Source organism: Eublepharis macularius, chromosome 15, assembly GCF_028583425.1.
Source record: "Eublepharis macularius isolate TG4126 chromosome 15, MPM_Emac_v1.0, whole genome shotgun sequence".
Classification (NCBI taxonomy): Eukaryota; Metazoa; Chordata; class Lepidosauria; order Squamata; family Eublepharidae; genus Eublepharis; species Eublepharis macularius.
Genome location: NC_072804.1, coordinates 18,990,880 through 19,011,366, shown reverse-complemented (window position 1 = coordinate 19,011,366; position 20,487 = coordinate 18,990,880). Strand labels below are relative to the sequence as shown.

At 46.7% G+C, this 20,487-nt stretch overlaps 1 protein-coding gene across 1 annotated transcript in view; it reads right to left on the bottom strand.

Annotated features, from left to right (window-relative positions):
• Positions 1–5,054, bottom strand: part of TAPT1 (transmembrane anterior posterior transformation 1) — a 71,483-nt gene extending 66,429 nt beyond the window's left edge. Inside the window, 2 exon segments of the mRNA XM_054999616.1 lie at positions 4,567–4,658; positions 4,660–5,054. Coding sequence (XP_054855591.1) covers positions 4,567–4,658; positions 4,660–5,054 — 487 coding nt within the window.
• Between the last annotated feature and the right edge of the window lie 15,433 nt (positions 5,055–20,487).

Below are 20,487 nucleotides of genomic sequence, written 5' to 3'. Positions count from 1 at the left end.
AAACTGTCAGTGAAGTGGAGCTCACCACCACCCTAGGCAGCTGATTCCACTTTTGAACTACTCTGACCATGAAAAAGTTCTTCCTAATATCCACCTTTGTGCATGTAATTTAAGCCCATTGTTTCGGGTCCTACCCTCTGCTGCCAACTGGAACAGCTCCCTGCCCTCCTCCAAATGACAGCCTTTCAAATACTTAGAGAGAGCAATTACGCTGTTCTTCACGCTGTTTATACCTGGGGATCATTTCAACTGTTGTAGTTCTTAAAAATTTGTTAGGGTAGACCTGGCCTCCAGCATGCTTATTATTGATTTTATGGTTTCTTTTCGTTTTAATACAATGTTACTTTTTTTTTTTTACTTATGGTAAGCGGTCCCACATGCTAAACAGAAGGGCAGAGTATGAAGCTTATAAATACTATGTAACACTAGCTTAACAATAGAGATAGTGTGGCACAGCAGCTACAGGGATCAGACTAAGGCCTGGACTAGGTTCAAATACCTGCTCTACCATGGAAGCTCACCAGGTGACCTTGGGCCCATCACATACTCTCAGACTAACCTACCTCACAGAGTTGTTGTTGTTGAGTATAAGATAGAAGAGAGCAATGATAAAAACCACTTTGGGACCTGACATGGAAGAAAAGCAGGATATAAATAAACTACCCTCTCTTATCCAACAGTAGTTAACTCTATTCCCCAATGCCAAGGAACAGGGTAAAAGCACACAAGGTGTCCTCTTCCCGGGCACTGGCTGGCGCTACAGCTTTGCAGGGAATTAAAAGGAAAGGTTTTTATGTGACTTCGAGATCGGAGAGTGGCAGCAAAATTGCCAGCAAGACTTTGGGAATGATGGCACAGCCTTGAGAGCACCTTTAAATCATTCTTTTTCTACTTTAGCATAAAATATGTACTAGCAAGCTAGTTTACCAGGATTATGACTCTGAAATTAAAGTTTAAGGGACTCATCCAAGGGAAGGAAGCATGCGAGATCTTGTGACTCTATACAACACGTACCAGAAGCAAAATCTAAGAGTCCAGTAGCACCTTTTAAGACTAACCAACTTTACTGCAGCATAAGCTTTCAAGAATCACAGATCTCCTCGTCAGATGCGTGACACATCTTACGAAGAGAACTGTGATTCTCGAAAGCTTATGCTACAGTAAAGTTGGTTAGTCTTAAAAGGTGCTACTGGACTCTTATCAATTTTGCTACTATAGACTAACTGCTCTGGATCACTTACCAGAAGGTTATGAATTTTGTGGGTGACAACCCCTGGCAACCTTAGCAAGATTTTAAAAACTGCAGCTTTGAGCAAACAGCTAAATTAATACCTACTCTATAACAGTTTCTAATTTAACTATAGACTTCTGCGAGTAATACATGGGTCAGAAAATGAAACTGCAAACAGAAAATTAGATTCCACCTCCATTCACCTTCCAAAATCATTTCCCAGTATTTTGCAATAAGCATATAAATTCTGAATTTGAGCCCCGAGCACAATATAACAGAATCACCATTTTGATTTATGAAAGCATCCAACTGTTCCCTCTCATCTTATGGAATAAGCAAAAAATAAACTAGCAACTAAATGTTATATAAACAAGATGTCTGTCAGCAATTTCTAAACACTATTTGCTTTATCTCATAACAGATAAAGTGTTCCTAGTGCTTTCACCAAGAAACAAAACCAGAAACACAAACAGAATAATGTAATAAAATAATTCCTCTGTTGCTAGCACTTTTTATTCCAGTCTGTCTTGTCAAAATGCCTTGAGCATATGTTTCAAGCTGTCCTCCAACTCCTACTATTACAGTATAATTGCCATTGCAGACATCGTTGATTCCAATACATAGGCAAGACAAAGATTTTTCTGTTCTTTCCTGACCATTGACCTTAATTGTTAACCTGATTTACAGAATTTTATAAAAGCCCTATGTGGTTTAAAAGAATAGTGGAAAATTCAATAACTGCTAAAATGTTTTCTAGTAGTAAAGATTACTCTTCACACAATTTAAAATTAGACATGACAATCCTTTTATTTGATGTGCTTTATAGTCCGCTCTCCCTTCAAGCCTTGCTTATAAAGTCACATATATGCAAAACACCACAGCTCATGTGTATGCCTGCACTACCACATGCAAAACACATGTGGTGCTAAAAACTATTCCATAGGTATCAGATCTGCTTTTTCTTAACTTTCAATTTGAAAAAGAAAAAAGTTTATATAGATGTGTGCTAATACATATTCTCCACATGTATCTCAACAGCAGACACAACTCTACTCCCACAAGAAGATAATACATTTTGAACAGCTGTTGAGTTGCAGTTAATTTCAAACGGACTAAAATTAGACTCCCAAAAATAACTGTATGACTTTGTCAACATGCCTAATAACAAACTTCAGAGGCTAACTTTATGCCTCAGAACTGGTGCACACTGAAAAACTCCAAGAGTTGTAAAACAGCATGCTTGGAAACCCCAGAGGCTTGCAAAAGCTCAACTGTTTACAATTCTTGACAGCGCCCAATTCTAAAAACTAACTTGAGAAAGCAAAACACAGTAGAGCCAATCAGAAAGCTCCAGGCCACTCAAAACTTTCCCTGCTGTCATGAGCCAGTGGCAAATCTCCTGGTTGTGAACTTCAGATAGGACTCTTGTGCTTTCAAAAACATGTCCAACAGATGTCCTTAAAGTAAAAAAGAGCGCTTCTTGCTTCAGAAGATACATGCTAGTGGAAAACAGAGAATCCCTTCAACCCTACTTATATACTTACTTGTATGGCATATTTCGATTTCTAAAAAAAAGTAGCAAGAAATCAACTTTCTGCTTTGGCTTCCTTTTCACTTGACAAACTATTTCTTGCCCTTGAAACCCATAAGGGCAGAAGACATCCCTCCCACACACAAATTCTTATAGATTCCCATTTTAAAAAAGCCCCCTTAGGGGGGCAAAGACATTAAGGAACCCATGACTTGTATGGAAGGTTGCCTAGAAGCCCTTCCCCAGAGGCTCAGCAGTGGCACCTGTTTGTAATGTTATAACATATGGCCAGACTGAAATGCCTCTCAGGGTTTCCACTCTTACACAATAAATAGAGAGACTGAATCTCTAAACATCACAGACTGTGTGCGAGTGCGGGAGGGAATCCTGGAGTTTTTCCAGGTAGACCTGACCCCTGACAGCTGCTCTTCCCCCTAACAGGCTAAACATCAAATTTCTCAATCCACTATACACTGAGAAGAGCAAACTCTTGCGTCCTCAGCAGTGTGTGGAAAATATATGCAGCTCATGCTCAAAAGCACTATTTCCTTATTACGTTCATGCTACATCCAACTGAGATAGACTGGGAGGGAGGCTAAAACATAGTGAAATTAAAAACTCCAGTGGTACCTTCCAGATTAACAACATTTGTTCCAGGAGAAGCTTTCATGAGTCACAGCTCACTTCCTCAGTAACAATGGGAAAAAAGAAATCATTTCCCTCATTTTTACAGAAACTTGAGAAGAGGAGAAGGAAATGGTTTTCTGTCTTCCCACCGTATCTGAAAAAAAGTGAGATCTGACTCAAGAAAGCTACACTGGAACAAATGTTGTCATCTTTCAGGTGCCACTGGACTTCTGTTTTATTTCGCTATGACTAACACAGCTTCTCCTTTTACACCATAGTGAACCCCACAACAAATTACTCAGCTGGTATTCCACACAGACTCATCCCGCCCACTGAAATTAAACTGTCTCCTCTAATTCATGACATGAGGGAGACTTTGGGAGGGGACCTGGCTCAGTAGTGGTACATCTTCTTGGCATGCAAAATGCCCCAGATTCAGTGCCTGGCACCTCCATTTAAAAGAATCAGGTAGCTAGGACTTCAAAGACCTTAAAGAACCCACTGCCAATCAAAGAGGTGCTGACTCAGGAGAAGGCAGGTGAGAGAAAAAAATACAATCTGCATGCATTTTCCTCCTCTTACACCTTGCAGGGGTGATATGCTCTTGTAAATGCACCTGATTCTTACCTCACCTTGCCCGAGCAGCACGCCTTCCCCATATGCTTAGGAGTCCTTCTTAATCTTGCCCGACTTTGAGCAATGTGCCCTCTGCACATGCTCTTGCCTGACTTTGAGCAACATGCCCTCTGCACACTCTCAGGGGCCCTTCCTTCTTATTCTTGCCTGACTTTGAGCAACATACCCACTCCATATGCTCAGGGACTCTTCCCTCTTATTCTTGCCTGACTTTGAGCAACGTGCCCTCTGCACATGCTCAGGGGCCCTTCCCTCTTATTCTTGCCTGACTTTGAGCAACGTGCCCTCTCCATATGCTCAGGGGCCCTTCCTTCTTATTCTTGCCTGACTTTGAGCAACGTAACCTCTGCACATGCTCAGGGACCCTTCCTTCTGATCTCTGCCTGGCCTGCTCTCTGCACATGCTCTTTCTCCCGACTCTTGCTTTACCTTGCCCGGGCAACATGCCTTCTACCCACGCTCAGGCCGCCCTTTCTGCCCATTCCCGCCCGGCACTCTGCACACGCCCCAAGAGCCCCTTTCCCTGCCCTGCCCCGCGCACCTGCGGGCCCGCTGCGCTTGTGCTGCCTGAGGCTGTCGCTCTCGTAGAAGCCCAGCGTCTCGGTCCGGTGCGGCTGCCCGGGGCTGGGCGAGGGGGGGCGCGCTGGCGGCGGGCGAGGGAGAGGGCGGGGGCCGGGCCGGCGAGGGCTGCCGGGCCCGCGACTCGCCGCCCGCGAAGCTGCTCCGCCGCTGCCCGCCGCCCGGCTGCAGCAGCGCGCGGTCCGCGAGGGCCGGGGACGCGGCCCCCCGGCGCGCTGCCTCCCCGCCGCCCGGGGCCACGGCGTCGGCCACGCCCGCCATCCTCACGCGAGCGACCCCCGGGAAGTCCGCGGCGCGCGGCGGCTGAGGCTGGGACGGCGGCGGCGGCTCCGTCGGCGGCTGAGGGAAGCCGCCGCTCCCTGGCTCTGCGTCATCGCCGCGCGACAAGGAGCCGACCAGCCGGGCCCACCTCTCCAGCGCGCGCGAGCTGCGGGCGGTCCGGGCGGCCATCTTGCGAGAGGCGGCCGGGCAGTTGCCATAGCAACGCCGACTCGCGCCGCTCTGCTCCCCCCGGCCTCGGTCCAGACCCGGCCCCGAAAACGCGCCCGAGGGAGGAGGAGGCGGGCGAGGGAGGGATACGCGCGGCCAGCCCTCTCTGGCAAGCCGCCGGGGAGACCTGGGAGCCGCGGGTGGGCCGCGTTTATAACCCCCGCGAGCCTCCGGCGTCAGCTCTTTCAGCCGCCTTCCCGGGGCGCCTGGCAAATCCCCGAGCCCCGTCGCTGAATTGCTCGGACGAAGAAGGGGAGGGGGCAGAATCTGCATAGGCTGCTTTACAGTCACAAAATACTACCGGGCTTACTCTGCAGGCCATTCTGGGCTCTTTGTAGTTGTCTTTGTTGTTTACTTTCTCTCTTTTGCCCTATCTTTTAACTTTTCCACAATAAAAAATTAAATTAAAAAATAATGCAGATGCGGTCCAGCAACAAAATACAGATTCGGTCCAGCCAGTTTGGTCTTTTTTAATTGATACACCCTTATTCATAAGAAGCCGCTCATGGTGCCAGCTGTCCGCATACTAACAAAACCTAACACGGGTATATAACCAGCTTGACACAAGGGGTCTCGAACCCTCCCGTGGCCAGTACTGAAAATGCAGCCAACAAAAATTCAAATAGGGTTTTAGTAATATGTGATGTATCAATAGAATGAAAGTGCTTATGTGCAATAAATAGTCATATAAGCTATAACTGCATATTCTCTACTGGATATTCCAACAGAAGATTCTCTTCCAGATGCTCCAAATCACAATTCATATATAAACAAACTGGTGGCTGCAAAGTCCAATAGATATTTGTTCCTTCTTTTGTTTTGCAGGAGAATGGACCATGCCTGCCGCCACGATTCTCCCAGTCCCAGAGGTAAGTATTACATTTAACAGCCCATATCAAAAGGTAAAAACCTCTTTCCTTTGTTTTGCAAGTGCATGAATCTCCTTGGTTTTCCGGCTCAATACGACCTGCACGGTTCATTCCTGCTCAGGGGGGTTGTTTATTTCCTCTTTGGCTCTCCAAAGGCTCTGTCAGTTTCACCTGCCCTTCTGGGAGGCAGAGAGGAAATAAACACACCCCCTGAGCAGCCATCTTTGCTGGCTCTGTAGAGAGGAGAAATTGACAAAGCCTTCCGATCTCTTTTTAGATCTCTTCTTCCCAGCTAGCACTGTGTCTCTTCACTTGAGCCTCTGCGTGCACTTTCTCTCGTTTAGAGAGAGACATAGAAGCATGCTTTAAGCACAAAGATTTGGTAAATGCATGGAAAAATACAGAGAAAACCAGATAGAAACTACACTAGGACAGAGGTCTATGCCACATTTGTACATTTTCATGGACTAGAGCCAGAGACAGTCCACTGAATATTTGCTCTGGTGGTGAAATGAGATGGGAACTGATATACTGCAGGGGCTCATATTGTTCCCAGTTATCAGCACACAAGGTGACTGGAACCTCCTCCTGGGCTGTGCCGCCACCAGCTGAATCCAAGCCACATTTCCACGGGGCGGACTTACTGAGACCACGCCCCAATGGGGGATCTCTCACTATCAGCAGTCACTTCCCTTGCCACTCAGGTGACCAGCAGGGTAAAAAATGGTGAGAAATGGGAGGGAATGTTGACAGTAACCTTTTTTTTAATTTTTATTGGATTAGAAATCATTAATTTATACATTACAGTCAATTTCCTTTAATTTTCCCAATTCTAACCCCCTCCCTTCCCCCCCCTCTTGTTGACTTCCAACAGTTTTCCAATCCCTTGTCCCTTTTCCCTTACTCATTTCAAACTTATTCTATCTATTAAACATTAACTTTCACTTTCTTCCAAGCTTATCTATATAACACAGTGTTTCCTCTGTCTTCCCACTTACTTTAACAACTAAATAATACATAACTAAATAAAACATTCTTGGCATATATTCTTGGCATATATTTTGGTACTCTATACTCTATCGGAATGTTGACAGTAACCTGATGCACTAATGTCACACCTCATGCTCCTGGAAGTGAAATCAGTGCATCACTAGCAGAAACCAGGGGATGCTCTGGTATTTGGGTGTATCTCTATGGTTAAACCATAGAGTTTTGTACTAATACCAGAGCATACCCCAGCAATATGATGATATCACTTCCAGGTGCACATGGAGTGATATTAGCTTGTTGCTAGTGACATAGGGACGTCTCTAGTGAATCCCCTAACCCAGTAAGCCCCCCAACGATCTCTGGGGAGAGGACTTGGCAACTCTACCACAGGACCTAGCTGGGATTACTATAGGCACAGTAGGGCATCTTGCTCAAGACAACAAAATACCTTGAACTAGCCCTGACTTAATGCACACAGCAGCCCGGATAGCCACACACAGCTTCCTTAAAGTGGCCACATTCAGGACCAGCAAGGCTTGGTAAGGCAGACAACAGAAGTATGGCTGTAGCTGGTGAGGCAACAAACAGAGTGAGCAGTGGAGGGGAGCTGCCTGCGTTGCCTGCAGCGCCAGCTCTCACTGCACCCAATATTTATTTCCAATAGGTCAAAGGATTTTTAAAAAACATATATTTGTGAAAAGCATTAGTTCAGCAGCCAAAGATAAGCAGATTTTTAAAAGAATTATAATAGTGATGGAAGTACATTGAGCCAGGGAAGGAGAGCCTGCAATTGTATGTGAGATGCATTTGTCATGTTAGATGCACTTTTAGAAGCTCTCCTTACTGGCCTCCTTAAGAACTGATATACCGAGAAAAGAGGGAAAAGAGAGAAGACACCGCAGCTCACAGGGCTCTTGCCATCTTGCTTTCAATACTGTCCTGTATGTGCCCCATTCATACACAAATCTGGGGTTGGGGAGGGGGCCTGACTTTAACAAGCAAAGCAGCTAGGGTTGCCAATCTCCAGTTGGGGCATGGAGTTCTCCTGGAATTACACCTGATCTCCAGATTCTACAGAGATTGGATCTCCGGGAGGAAATGGCAGCTTCAGACGGTGGATTCTATGGCTTCACATCTTCACTGAACTCCTTCCCCACCCCAAACTCTGCCATTCCCGGGCATAATCCCCAAATCCCCAGGAATTTCCCAAACTGTAGATGGCAGCCCTAAAAGCAGCATCCCAAAGAGAGGAACCCAACTCTCTTGCCTTCCTTCCCCAGGGATGCCAGTTTTCTGCTGGGGTGGGGTGGGGTATCCCTTTGCTCCTGTTTCCTGATGCTGTTACAGTAACCAGCAGGAGAAAAATAATGGGGGGCAAATGCTATCAGTGATGGCGTAACATCCCTTCTGGGAAAAATGTCAGTCCTCTCTAGGATTCAGCAGAAATGTGATTTCACCACAGACGGTCTACGGAGTCCTAGAGAGGTGCAGCGTCACCTCCAGGTTTCCCTCAGAAGGAACATCACATTCTTGCCGACAGCACCCTCCATGTTTCCTCCCCACTGGATTCCCACCAGTTCCCAGGTTGTGCTTGGCAACCCTATCCCTCCCTTCTGCGGTGCTACCGAGAATTCCAGGCACCTTTATTTGAGTCCAGCTATAAAACCAGAAGTGATTTAGGCTTGAAAGAAATGCGTCTGCAGCAAAAGTGAATATTGGGATGGAAGGATTGGGGAAGGTTCCACTCCCTTCATTCAAACACTTTTTTAACATTATAAATCATACCCCGCCCCACCCAGTTTTTTATGTGAGTGAGACAGCATGTACATAAGTCAACATGGTTGTCCTTGGCTCGTCTTGAAGAACTGTCTCTCCTGGCATGAATCCATTGCAGGTGTTTGAGGTGTTCCACTAATCACTCCCATTGTTCAGGCCAGTGAGAATACTGCAAGTGTGGTGTGGTGGTGGGCAATCTCTGGAATGTAGTGTAGTGGTTAGAGTGTCAGATTAGAATCTGGGAGACCCAAGTTTGTATCCTCATCCTGCCAATGAAGCTCACTGAGTGACCTGAGACCAGTCACACAAACTCACCTACCTCGTAGGGTTATGGTGAGGATGGAATGGAGTAGAGGAGAATGATGTAAGCTGCTTTGGGTCCCATTGGAGAGATGCCATAGTGCCCCCCCCCAATGCCTAGATGTAATAAAGGAAAACAGTCCTGTTGTCTCAAGTACCCGAGTACAATTTAAGTTGCAAAAGTTTACTGCAGATTTTAAACAGACATAACAACTGCTGCATCACTTAATAAGAGGGTTGCCAGCCACTGGTGGGAGCACAGAGCGGGGGAGCAGGTTCATAGGGGTTGCCATTGGACAAGAGTCATGTCACTCTTGTAGGAAAAGAGTGACATTACTCATTCCTAGCACAAAGAGTGACATCATTCCTAGCACAAAGAGGAAGCAACGGGTCACACTAGGGGCCGATTCAGTGAAAATTGGCACCAGTCATATTCACTCCAGAGTTTCCAGCCTCATTCTTGTGCTTTCCCCTCCTGCCAGCCAGGTGAGAGGTGCTAGGGGGGTGGAGGCTGGGAGCAGGGGATCCCTCGCCCCTCCCAGGTTCTCAGGTGCCTGCTGGTGGTGGGCAAACTCCTGGAGGTTTGCCTTGTGCCTGCCAATTGCTGGAGATCAGTGGGAGGTGGCAAGCCACCCAGTGATCACCCACCACCGGAAGGCAACCTGAGTAAACGTGGCACATTCCTGGGGGGGGGGCATGATGACATCACTTCTGGAATTGACATCATTGCTGTGGTCATGGAAATGTTCTTGTGCTGCGCATGGGGCTGATATTGGACCCAAACAGGCCAGTTCTCAAGGAATCGGCCCTGCGCAAAGTGCAGGACCACTCCTGTGGCTAGCGAGATGACATCACTTCTGGAAGTGATGTCAACGCGCTAAGGCCAGGAATGTGAGAGCGCTTTGTGCACACACAAAGAGGTCTGGTGAGTACCCTCCCACTGGTTGCCTAGGAGACCTGGCAACCCTACTGGTAACCCTGTTGCCAGCTCCAGGTTGGGAATTTCCTGGAGGTTTGGGGGTGAAGCCTGAATAGGGCAGGATTTGGGGAGGAAATATAATGTCGTAGAGTCCACACTTCAAAGCAGCCATTTTCTCAAGGGAAACAATTGTACTTCCAGGAGATTTCCAGGCCCTACCTGGAGGTTGGCAACCCTACTGCTATATCTAAGGACTCTTCCCCCCCCCCCAAAACCCATGCTTTTAATAGAGACAGAGAAGAATGGCAGGGTGACACATGTGATGTCCCCATCGTGCTAAAAAAGCAGGAGCTGCTCAAATGCCTTTTCCTCTGCAAGGATTGGAAGGCATGAAAACCAGCCACTTCTCCCATCCATTGATTCTGCTTAATCACAGCGGCTTAACGGTGTTTCCTCCTCTCTCTCCTCGTTCATTCTTACCTGTTGATAAATAGGCTAATTGATACAAAGCTACTTTCAAAACAGAATCAAGCATGTGGCCTTAATTAGACATCACTTACTCATTTTATAATTGTAGGGGAAGGGCTTACGTGTCAAGCAGTAGTGCACAACAAAAGCTAAAGGCACAGTTATCACGTGGAAGCACCCTGAATGAGCCCAGTTTCTTCCCTGTTATTCCCTACCTTGAAAGGTACATACAAAAGCAACAGAGTTCAAAACACTCTTGGGGGCCCAGTATCACGAGGGAGCAGTGCTAGAGGAATGCACCACTAGTAGTCTATGTGCACCTTCTTGAGGCCCATTGCAGTAAAAGTTTATGGAAAGGGCAAAATGACCTTCCACGCAACTTGCGCTCCAACAAGCTGAATGCAGTCCATCAGTCACAAATGTCATTCCGCCCTAGGCTCAGTATCTCCTAGTTTTGCTGACAAACTACAACGGCAAGAGAAAGGGAGCTGTCCACATTCATTGGGCCACCATACCTTACTGATGGACTCCGTTTAGTTTAAGGAGTCACAAGCTTGGTATCAGGCTGCCAAGTACAATTGCCATTTGTTTCAGCTGGGACTTGTGCAGGCATCACAGCCTCTGCCTTTTCAGGTCAGATCCATATTTTCACTGCAGCAGGATTGTTCTGACATTGCAATTTTTGCCCAGTTCCAATTAGGAGAACTCGAGGCACGTTTCTGCTGATGAGACCGAATGCAGCTGTTCCTTCAGCCCTGGTAGACCATGCAAGAAGCACTGAGGCTGAATGTGTTGAACGTTTTCCAAGCAATGTCTCTCTTTGTCCTGCCTTTGTGTCAGATACCTTATAAGGCACAGTCTTATACACTCCTCGGTTTCATTTTCAGGTGGCCAATTTGCCCCCACAATGGCTTTTCATTTCAATAATCAATTACCCAATCAGGAGCATTCTGGCAAAGGGAACTGAATGTGGAATGAAGGCCAGATCCGTATTATTCCTTCCTGTTTGCTGAGGTCCTATAGTACCTACATCTAAGTGAAAAAAACAGTTCTTTCATGTGATCATGTGAAGTAGCAAGACAGCCCCAGAACCTACCAGGGATACCTCCTGAATGGCAAAGGTTTGGGAGCCACAGTGATAAGGGCTACAAGAATGGGCCCTACACTCTGTTGCAAAGCCAGTTTGGCATAGTGGTTAAGAGCAGCGGGACTCTAATCTGGGGAACCAAGTGTGATTCCCCCACTCCTCCGCTTGAAGCCAGTTGGGTGACCTTGGGTCGCTCACAGTTCTGCCAGAGCTCTCTTTACCATAGAGTTGCAGTGATTCCTAGAGCCACCCGTTGTCGTTTCCAGATTGTGCCTGGAAGTGATATTGACAATGTCGCTGACACCATATGCCCCCCATATCCCCCTACATGCCCACCCCAAACTACAAACTTGTTCTCTCAGGGGGAGTCCAACCTCTCCCAGTCTAGGCTGACTCTGCAGTCCTCGAGGAGCTTCTCCATTGACCTTAATCTTGCCTGGACTGAGTTTGGGTTTACTGGCCCTCATCCATCCCATTACCTTCTCTAGGCACCAGTTCAATACTTCCACAAACCCGTCTGATTCAGCTGTTAAAAGAGAAATAGACCTGGTTGCCATCTGCATACTGGTGGCACCTTACTCTGAATTCTGTAATGATCTTTCTCAGCAGTTTCACGTAGATACTAAATAGCATGAGGGACAAAACACAACCTTAGAGAATTCCATGGCATAAATGTCATAGGGCCAAGCCGCAGTCCCCCAGCACCACCTTCTGGAACCAGCCAGTCAATAAGATCAGAAATACCAAATCAAAGTGCCCCCCTCTCCCAACCTAGGTATCCTATCTGGAAGGATAGCATTGTCAATGGTACTGAAAGTTGCTGGGAGGGTGGCGGTCCAGGAGAATCGTCAAGTATACAGCAAAAATGATCTGTCAGGATAACCAAGGCCATTTCTACCCCAAATCCGGGCCGGACCCCAGACGAAAATCTATATCCTCCATCTCCAAAACCACTTCAAGCTGCTCACCCCACCCCACACTCCAGCATCCTGCCTAAGAATGGAGTAGTAAAGAGTCCAGTAGCACCTTTAAGACTAACCAACTTTATTATAGCATAAGCTTTCGAGAACCAGAACCACAGCTCTCTTTGTCAGATGCCTCATCACTCGTCTCTGACGGAGAGCTGTGGTTCTCGAAAGCTTATGCTACTATAAAGTTGGTTAGTCTTAAAGGTGCTACTGGACTCTACTATTTTGTGACTACAGACCAACACAGCTAACTCCTCTGGATCTGTGTGGTAGTTATAGCTGAGCTTTTTGATCATCATCTTGGCCTTTGCTATTTTGTCACAAATAACATCTCTTTCTGCAAAAAACAGATTTTCCGTTGCTGTTCCCTCTTTAATGGCCCCAATCCAACACAGCATTGAGCACCCTTAAGCCCATTGAAATCACCAAGCTTAAGGATGTTTAACTCTTTTTTTAGAGTGTGACCAATCTCTTTTGGCATGTGTCAGAATTCATTTGGATCTGTACGACAGACTGATTGATAACTCAGACATCAAAGCACACCCGTAAAAACTTGTGGCTATCTTGGTTGTGAACCTCCCCCACCACCCACCCACACACAAACCCTTAATGTATTCGAGTGCATATTTCTGGAAATTTATCATGCAAATAAATCTATCTATCTATCTATCTATCTATCTATCTATCTATCTATCTATCTATCTATCTATCTATCTATATATATATATATATATATATACATCACACACAAATAACATCATAAATCCCCGTGCACAGTTTGCATGCATTAAATGGTAATAGCCATGCAGATTTTGAATCCCTTAGTAATAAAAAAATACAACCCCAAGTGTCACCTTTTAAGAACTATTTTTACAACAAAGTTATAAATTCCTCCCCAAATTGCTGACCAAATCTGTACCATAATGGCATTTGCAGGGATCTATTTTGGGTGCCTGTTCATTCAACCTAAAATGGGCTGCCTAGGACATGGTGTGATTGTGTCAAGGACTTGCTGTTTGAGAGCATAAAGTGACATGCAGCATCAGTGGCGGATAATATTTATGCATGCAGCTCCATTTTTACATCTTCTCACTGTATAATCAACTCTCTGCTTTCCTTTATTTATACTCTTAAATATTACTGGCTGGAAGTAAATTAAAAAGTAAAGTAAATTGCCAGGAGCTTATTTCGATGGGAGGGTGCATACAGAGATAATTAAGCTGCTTTGGACATGCACTTGTCCCATTTTGTTTAGACGTAAAATCTTACTTGTATATTTGAGCTAAAAAAATTAGCATACTTCTAGCAGAAGCCAACTCTGTACAGGCCAGATCGGTTGGGTCTGTGTGCTGCCACAAAGTCACTTTCACTTCCCCAAAAGAGTTTTCTAATGTTTTTAAAACAAAAATGGCACTGAACAAATACTTAATCAGCTAGGATTTTAGCCTTAAAATAATCTTTAAGAGAGCATTATTTTCTTTCAGAACAATATATAATAGCCCACATTCGAGCCTAGGGTTGCCAGGTGTCTGGTTTTCACCTGCACAGTCTGGTATTTTGGGGGACTGCCTGGGGAAAATATTCCACCAAAACTGGACACCTGTCCCCTCCCTTTTTCCCCTCCCCTCTCCCTTCCTCCAGCTATGTGGCACTGCCACTGGCCCAGACAAGTGCTCAGTCAGCCAGGGCAACTGGGTGGCCTCCTGTGGCCACGTAGAAACACCACTGGCCTGGAAAAGAAGCCAGCCACCCTGGGCAGCCTTCTGCGGTTGTGCAGCACTGGCCAGCACCCAGGCACCTGGCTGGACTCCTTCGGCTGTGCTGTGCCACCTGAGAGCAGCCACTTGCCTGAGCACCTATGCAGCACCACCTGGAAGAGGCCAAGCGTCCACCTGGGCACCTTCATGGTGCCACCTGGAGAGGCCGGCCGGCTGCCCAGCCTCCTCCGCAGTGTGGCCTGGGAGTGTCTGGCTGGCTGCCCAGCCTCCTTCACAGCACCTCCTGGGAGTGACTAGCCATGTGCCCAGGCGCCTGTGTAGCACCCTCTGAAAGTGGCCAGCCAGCAGCTCAGCCTCCTCCACAGCATGGCCCAGGAGTGACTAGCTGGCCGCCTGGCCTCCTGCACAGCTCGAGAGGGGCCAACTGCTCGCCCAACCAGGCACCTGTGCATTGCCACCCGGGAGTGGCTGGCTGGCAGCCCAGCCTCCTCCACAGTGCCACCCAGGAGTGGGTGGCCAGGTCACCTGCCCAGAAGCGGTGCTGCATGATGATGTCACTCAAGAAGTGACATCATCATGCTGGGCGTTGCTTTTTTTAACAGGTGAGTACCTTCCCCCCCCTCCTTGGGGTCCCGTATTTCTCCAGACCCCATCCGGCAACCCTAGTTGTCCCCCCTCCCAGTTTCCACCAAGAATCAGATATTTAATAGAGCATTTATAATAACTAGAACCTCTACAGAGAACAGTAGACACAATGAAGTGCACATGGCCTTACAATCTAAGCTAGACACAGCACAAGTGAGGAAGGGGTAGAAGGCTGAAAACAGGCAATAGAGAACCAAGCCAAAATTGCCTAAGCCAGGGCAGAAGGCTTTCTTATTCCTCTTATTAGAAGTGTGCAGCTTCACTTACTGTGACCCATCATGAACGATGTTTCATGAATTGCTCCAGATCTGGACATTATTTCTGGCATTCAGGTGCAAGTCTGTTGCTTACGGTTATTTTGGAATATATGTCACTCTCTGGTGGCAGGAAGCGGCAAGGCCTGGGGCAGCGTGGAAAAAGAGAGAGGTGCAGCATTCAAGACCCAGGCAATGAGAACAGAATTGTGGTCCTTTAGCACCATCTCACTAGCTTTCGAAAGACCTACTGATTGTGTAGCGCCTGGTTAGTCCTGGTTGCCTGCACTTTTCCATTGTGTGAGGCTGCGTGCACGCTAGGCATGCAAGGACAGCTTTGTTTGTATCTCTTGGCGGGCAGGCAGGCAGAGAAGGGGCGTGCCCTCCCACCAGCAAAAGGCAGCCTGCTTGCCTTTCGCTCTGCAGACAAATGAGGAGGAATTTAATGAATCTATAAATAACACACTCAGAATCAAATTCCTCAAATGGTTAGAGGCATGGGCTATGGTTTTGCCCCCATAATACACACACACACACACACACCAGACCAGATCACACAAGATCACAGAGAACTCCATGATGAGAAAAGATCATCTTTCCGAGTGAGAAAGGATTGCTGGTTCAGGATCTGGCATTGCATAGTGCCTGTAATTCCAAGTAAATTCAACTTTTTAAAACTTTTTTCAAAAATTGCTCTGGGCAGGGCAGGTGAGGCTGATTCTTCACATCACAAGGCCTAGAACGTATGTGCTGTCTTGCACTAGAAACTAGCAGAACCAGGCGTGATTCTGCACGGAAGATAATATCTGTGACTAAAAACGGGTAAAGGTATTTCCAAAGTGGTCTGACCACTCATTGCCTCCGTCTACCATCTCCCCATACTGATGCCAACTCAGGGCAGGGGGCAGTAACAAAGTTGCCCCTAGGCATATACTGTCCCAGCACTGGATCCTCCTCTCTCTTTAAGCTTAAACTTTGAGACATAACATACTATGAGACCCCCTCAAGATGGCTTCCCAAACTCTCTAGGGAAAGGCACGGGTTCAAGAGATACTCCCTTAATCTCGGTGGGGCACTAAACTTGAGGTTTCAGCTTAATCACTACTTGATTGGCTGGGCTTTCCGTGTACTGAGAAGAACAACTCATTTTAATTTGTATAAATTTCCTGGATGTGCAGGATCTAATTACATTAAGAGCAACATCTTTGCTGAAACAGTGAAGTAATTAGTTAAATGAGGAAATGACATTAAATAGAGCATATGTCTGGATGCAATCGTCTGCCAAGTTGCAGTTACTGAATCTTGAACGCTGAGCAGCAATGGGCATTGATGCAGGACTGGGGGGCGAGGTGGGGGGGAAGCAGGATTTTTGTAGTAGCAAGCAGCCATCTCAGCAAGCTGACAAGACGCTACTTACAGAAGTGGTCTTTGTGATTATGAGATACTGGGCAAAAGTCCAGGAAGGGGCCCCAGAATCAATGCCCCTCTGCTTCTTCTCCCCCAGGGCCAAACAAGGAGTGGCTCCTGCCCTTTGTGAGATGTGTGGGAGCCACCACTGCAGCGAGAAGCCGTGGGGTTCCCATTCCCCCAGTGGGGGTGGGGGATCCCCTGCTTTCACCCTCCACTCCCCACCACCACTCACCTGGCTGATGGGGGAGAAGGGTACGGGAATGGGCCTCCCGGGTGTGGTCCCAGGGACATCATTGCACCACCCCGAGAGTGTGTGCATGCTTTGCAGTGGGCCGATTTCGGCCTCAAATCAGCCCATTGCGAAGTGTGCACATGCTCCTGCACCCATGGGATGACATCGCTGGAAGTGAAGCATTTGGGGGCTGCAAGAAAGTTAAGTGCCAGCCAGGTCCCCAGCCTCTTGCTGGGGCGGTAAGGGGACCTGGCGACCCTAGTTACAAGTGTTACCAGAAGCCTGCTCTTTTTCTATCCTCTCCTCCTTGAGTGGGCAGGGCTATGGGCAGTCAGGGGAGGGAGGGAGGGAAGGATGGGGCTCAAGGCGGCTGCCGCTGCTGCCCATTGGCTGAGACTGCCCCTGGCTACATGGAAGAAGAAGTCCCAAACTTAATCAGGTCGGTAGTCATGTTGGTCTGCAGCAGAACAGCAGGATTTGAGTCCAGGGGCACCTTAGAGACCAACAAGACTGTCAGGGTATCTGACGAAGGGCAGCTTTGTCTCTCAAAAGCTTATACCCTGAAACATTTGTTGGTCTGTAAGGTGCCGCTGGAGTGAAATCCTGCTGCTCTCAAACTTATCAGAAACAGCCTCGTTCCAGGTGGGTAGCCGTGTTGGTTTGTAGTAGAACAGCAAGATTCAAGCCCAGTCGTATCTTAAAGACCAAAAAGATTTCCAGGGTATAAGCTTTTGTGAGTCAAAGCACCCTTTGTCAGATAGCCTTGTGGTTGGTTGATGCACTCATCTTCTCCAGCTTCCATTTATTCTTTCTGGAGAATCTGATGTTAGACTTTCTGTGTTTCAGTTTCTGTATCTGTGCAATACGTAGAATCATACACGTGCCCGTAAGAGGGCTAGCTTTACTAATTCTTGCAAATAATGAAATAATGTAAAATAAAATGAAATGTTCAAAATTAAAACTTTTCTAATATATCGAATATCCTTCTTCAATATCATATACTAGCAAAGATCTCATCAATATAAGAGGATTTATACATAATCAAAGCTCCAGATAGTCTGGATCTCCCTCCCACACTCTTTCAATGCAAGCCTATGCTGAGTTACTCCAGTGTAAGCTCATTGAAATCAATCATTTTAGACTGGAGTAACACAATTTAGGATTGCACTGTTTGTGGTCTCTGTTTGCCCCACATCAGCATCAGGTTTAATCTGAGGTCTCTGTGGAGGTCCTTCGTGGGCTTACCCGCTCTGATGTCACACAGGCATCATGTTAATGTCTAGCAGCTGGATGTTAGGGGGTCAGAGGAGAGCATGACAGGTTTATGAGTGATGTTTGTTAAATGTAATCACTTACTCTTCATTCTGCCACTATGGCCTTTTGAAATGTTATGGTTCAGATCTGTGCACTGGAGCCTATAGAATATGTAGATGAAAATACGACCATTATCTCTTAGGTGATTTAATTTATATATATATACTCAGTATGCAGTCAAATACACATCTTCTCCTTATTTATATTGGTATATAAATTTATATTGGTACATGCAACGAGATTGAACCTTGAGCATTTTAATATATTGTCTACAAATACTAAGAAGGAAAATGCAAAGAACTAAGAAAGAAAATGCAAAGCTTGTTTGTTTTGTTTGAGATGGACTTCTTCATGCACACTAAAAATATTCAATCGAGTTTTACTCCATATTCCTGCTTGGTGAATCAGGGTAGGTCCTTACATCAGTGAATATAAGTCCCCACAATTTTGAATTTTTCAAATCCAGAGCCTGATGACTAGTGAGAGACTTGGGGGCAGGGACATGGCGTGACACGGTAAAACCACAGATTTTCTGGCAATTCCTAGAGCTATGAGTTGTCACTTCTGGGTTTTCCCTGGAAGTGATGTCATCATGCTGGTGACTTTTTTTTGTGACAGTGGGCAGCAACAGTTCAGGGCAAGGGATACTTGGACATATGGGTAGAGCCAGTTGCATGTTTTTGGGGGCCCTGAGCAGCTGCCACTGCTGCAGAGCACTACAGAACTGGGCCTGTTAGCTTGGGGCTCTCTCCTCTCCTTCTCTTCCTCCTTGGCAGCACCCATCATTGACACTGGGAAGGAGAGGCATGAGCCCCAGGCCAGATGTCCCAACTCTGTATCGAGGAGGAGAAGCTCTGCGACAGAATGAGGTAGGAGAGAAGGAAAGCATCTGATAAATAAATAGTATGTTGGCCCCAGAAACCTAATTAAAGGATTCCATGTTTGGGCCGTTAGCAGAGGCTATCATTTGGCACAGGACGCATGATTATAGGTGGTTGAGAGCTCGTTCTGCAGGCTGGTGTGTGTGCAGGAGAGGAAATAACAAAGCATACACTTGCTTATATTTAGAAAGGAAATAAGAGTTCTTTATTGTAGGAACTGCATACTCTGATAGGAAAGGAGAGACAGATTCTAACTAGTCTAAGGATGGGCATGGATGCTAGGACAAGGCCTGCATCCATGCTTCCAAGATGGAGGGAGGAGAAGGGGAGAGATATTACCTGGAACAATGCCAGGAAGAGAAGAAGTGAGAGAGAGGAAGTCACAAGGAGGAAATCCTGAGAATAGCAATCTACATATCAAAGGCTAGTCAGAGCAGTAAACAGTAAACAGAGTGCCTTGACCTCTCTGTCTTTCTAGCTCTTTGGTTTGTCCCCCTCTGAAGCCTGAGGAAAGGGACAGCGCTGAATCCTCCTCTTCCAACTGCATCTCTTGCCAGGAACCCCAAAAACCTGGCGCTGGCCCTGTGGTTTCCTCTTTCTTGTGACTCAGGACCTGGTGATGTACAGCCGAGCAAAGAGACAGGCAGTCTGACTCCCACCGTGGAATGGGATTCCCATCATTGAAGATATGAAGCCTTGACTCTGCTTCTTCTTTTTTTAATGGCACACGTTCAAGGTACTGCTGCATGATGCTGTGCTCATCCAGTGATAAACATGCATTTCTGAACTGGCACTTACTGGACATGGGAAAGATCAAGATGGGTAGTCTGGACTCACCTCTAGATGTATCTGAAGAAGTGAGCTGTGGCTCACAAAGGCTCACACCCTACCACAAGTTTTGTTAGTCTTATAGGTGCTACTGGAGTCTTTCCTACTTGACACTCTGATGTGCTGCATAGCAGGTGGAAGTCAATGATACGAGCTGGTTTTGTGTACTGGCTAAGTGCTGAAATCTAACTTCACCCATGAAACTCACTTCTTGCAATCCTACACATGCTTTTCCTGGGACTAGACACCATTTGACTTCTGCATAGTAACGCATGTGGTCTCAAGTGGGCAAGCCAGGGATATGGTTGAGGCCAGTCCAATAGTCATGTGGAAAGCCTCTCAACCAGCCTCCTGTCACAGGGATGGGGTGTAAGGTCACTGCCAGGGGCTGGTGTTAACAGGACTTCTGTGGTTTTATTGAAGTTTTAATGTAAATTATGTTTTACTGTTGTAACCTGCCCTGAGCCTGCTTGCAGGCATGGCAGGATAGCAGTTTAATTAATTAATTAATAATAAATAAGCCACACACAGATTCAGCCCCAACCCTGATAATTCTAGCTTGCTTCACAGGGCTGTTGTGAAGGTTACAGACTGGGCCGAAATGGTACTCTAACTTACGTGGAAAGTTCCCGGTGGCCTGCTACCATAGTAGCTAAAAGGTAGCCGAACCAAGTGGCTGTGGTACAGCTGAGAGCCAGGCTATGGCAACAGTGGCAACAGGTGCAGGATCAGCCC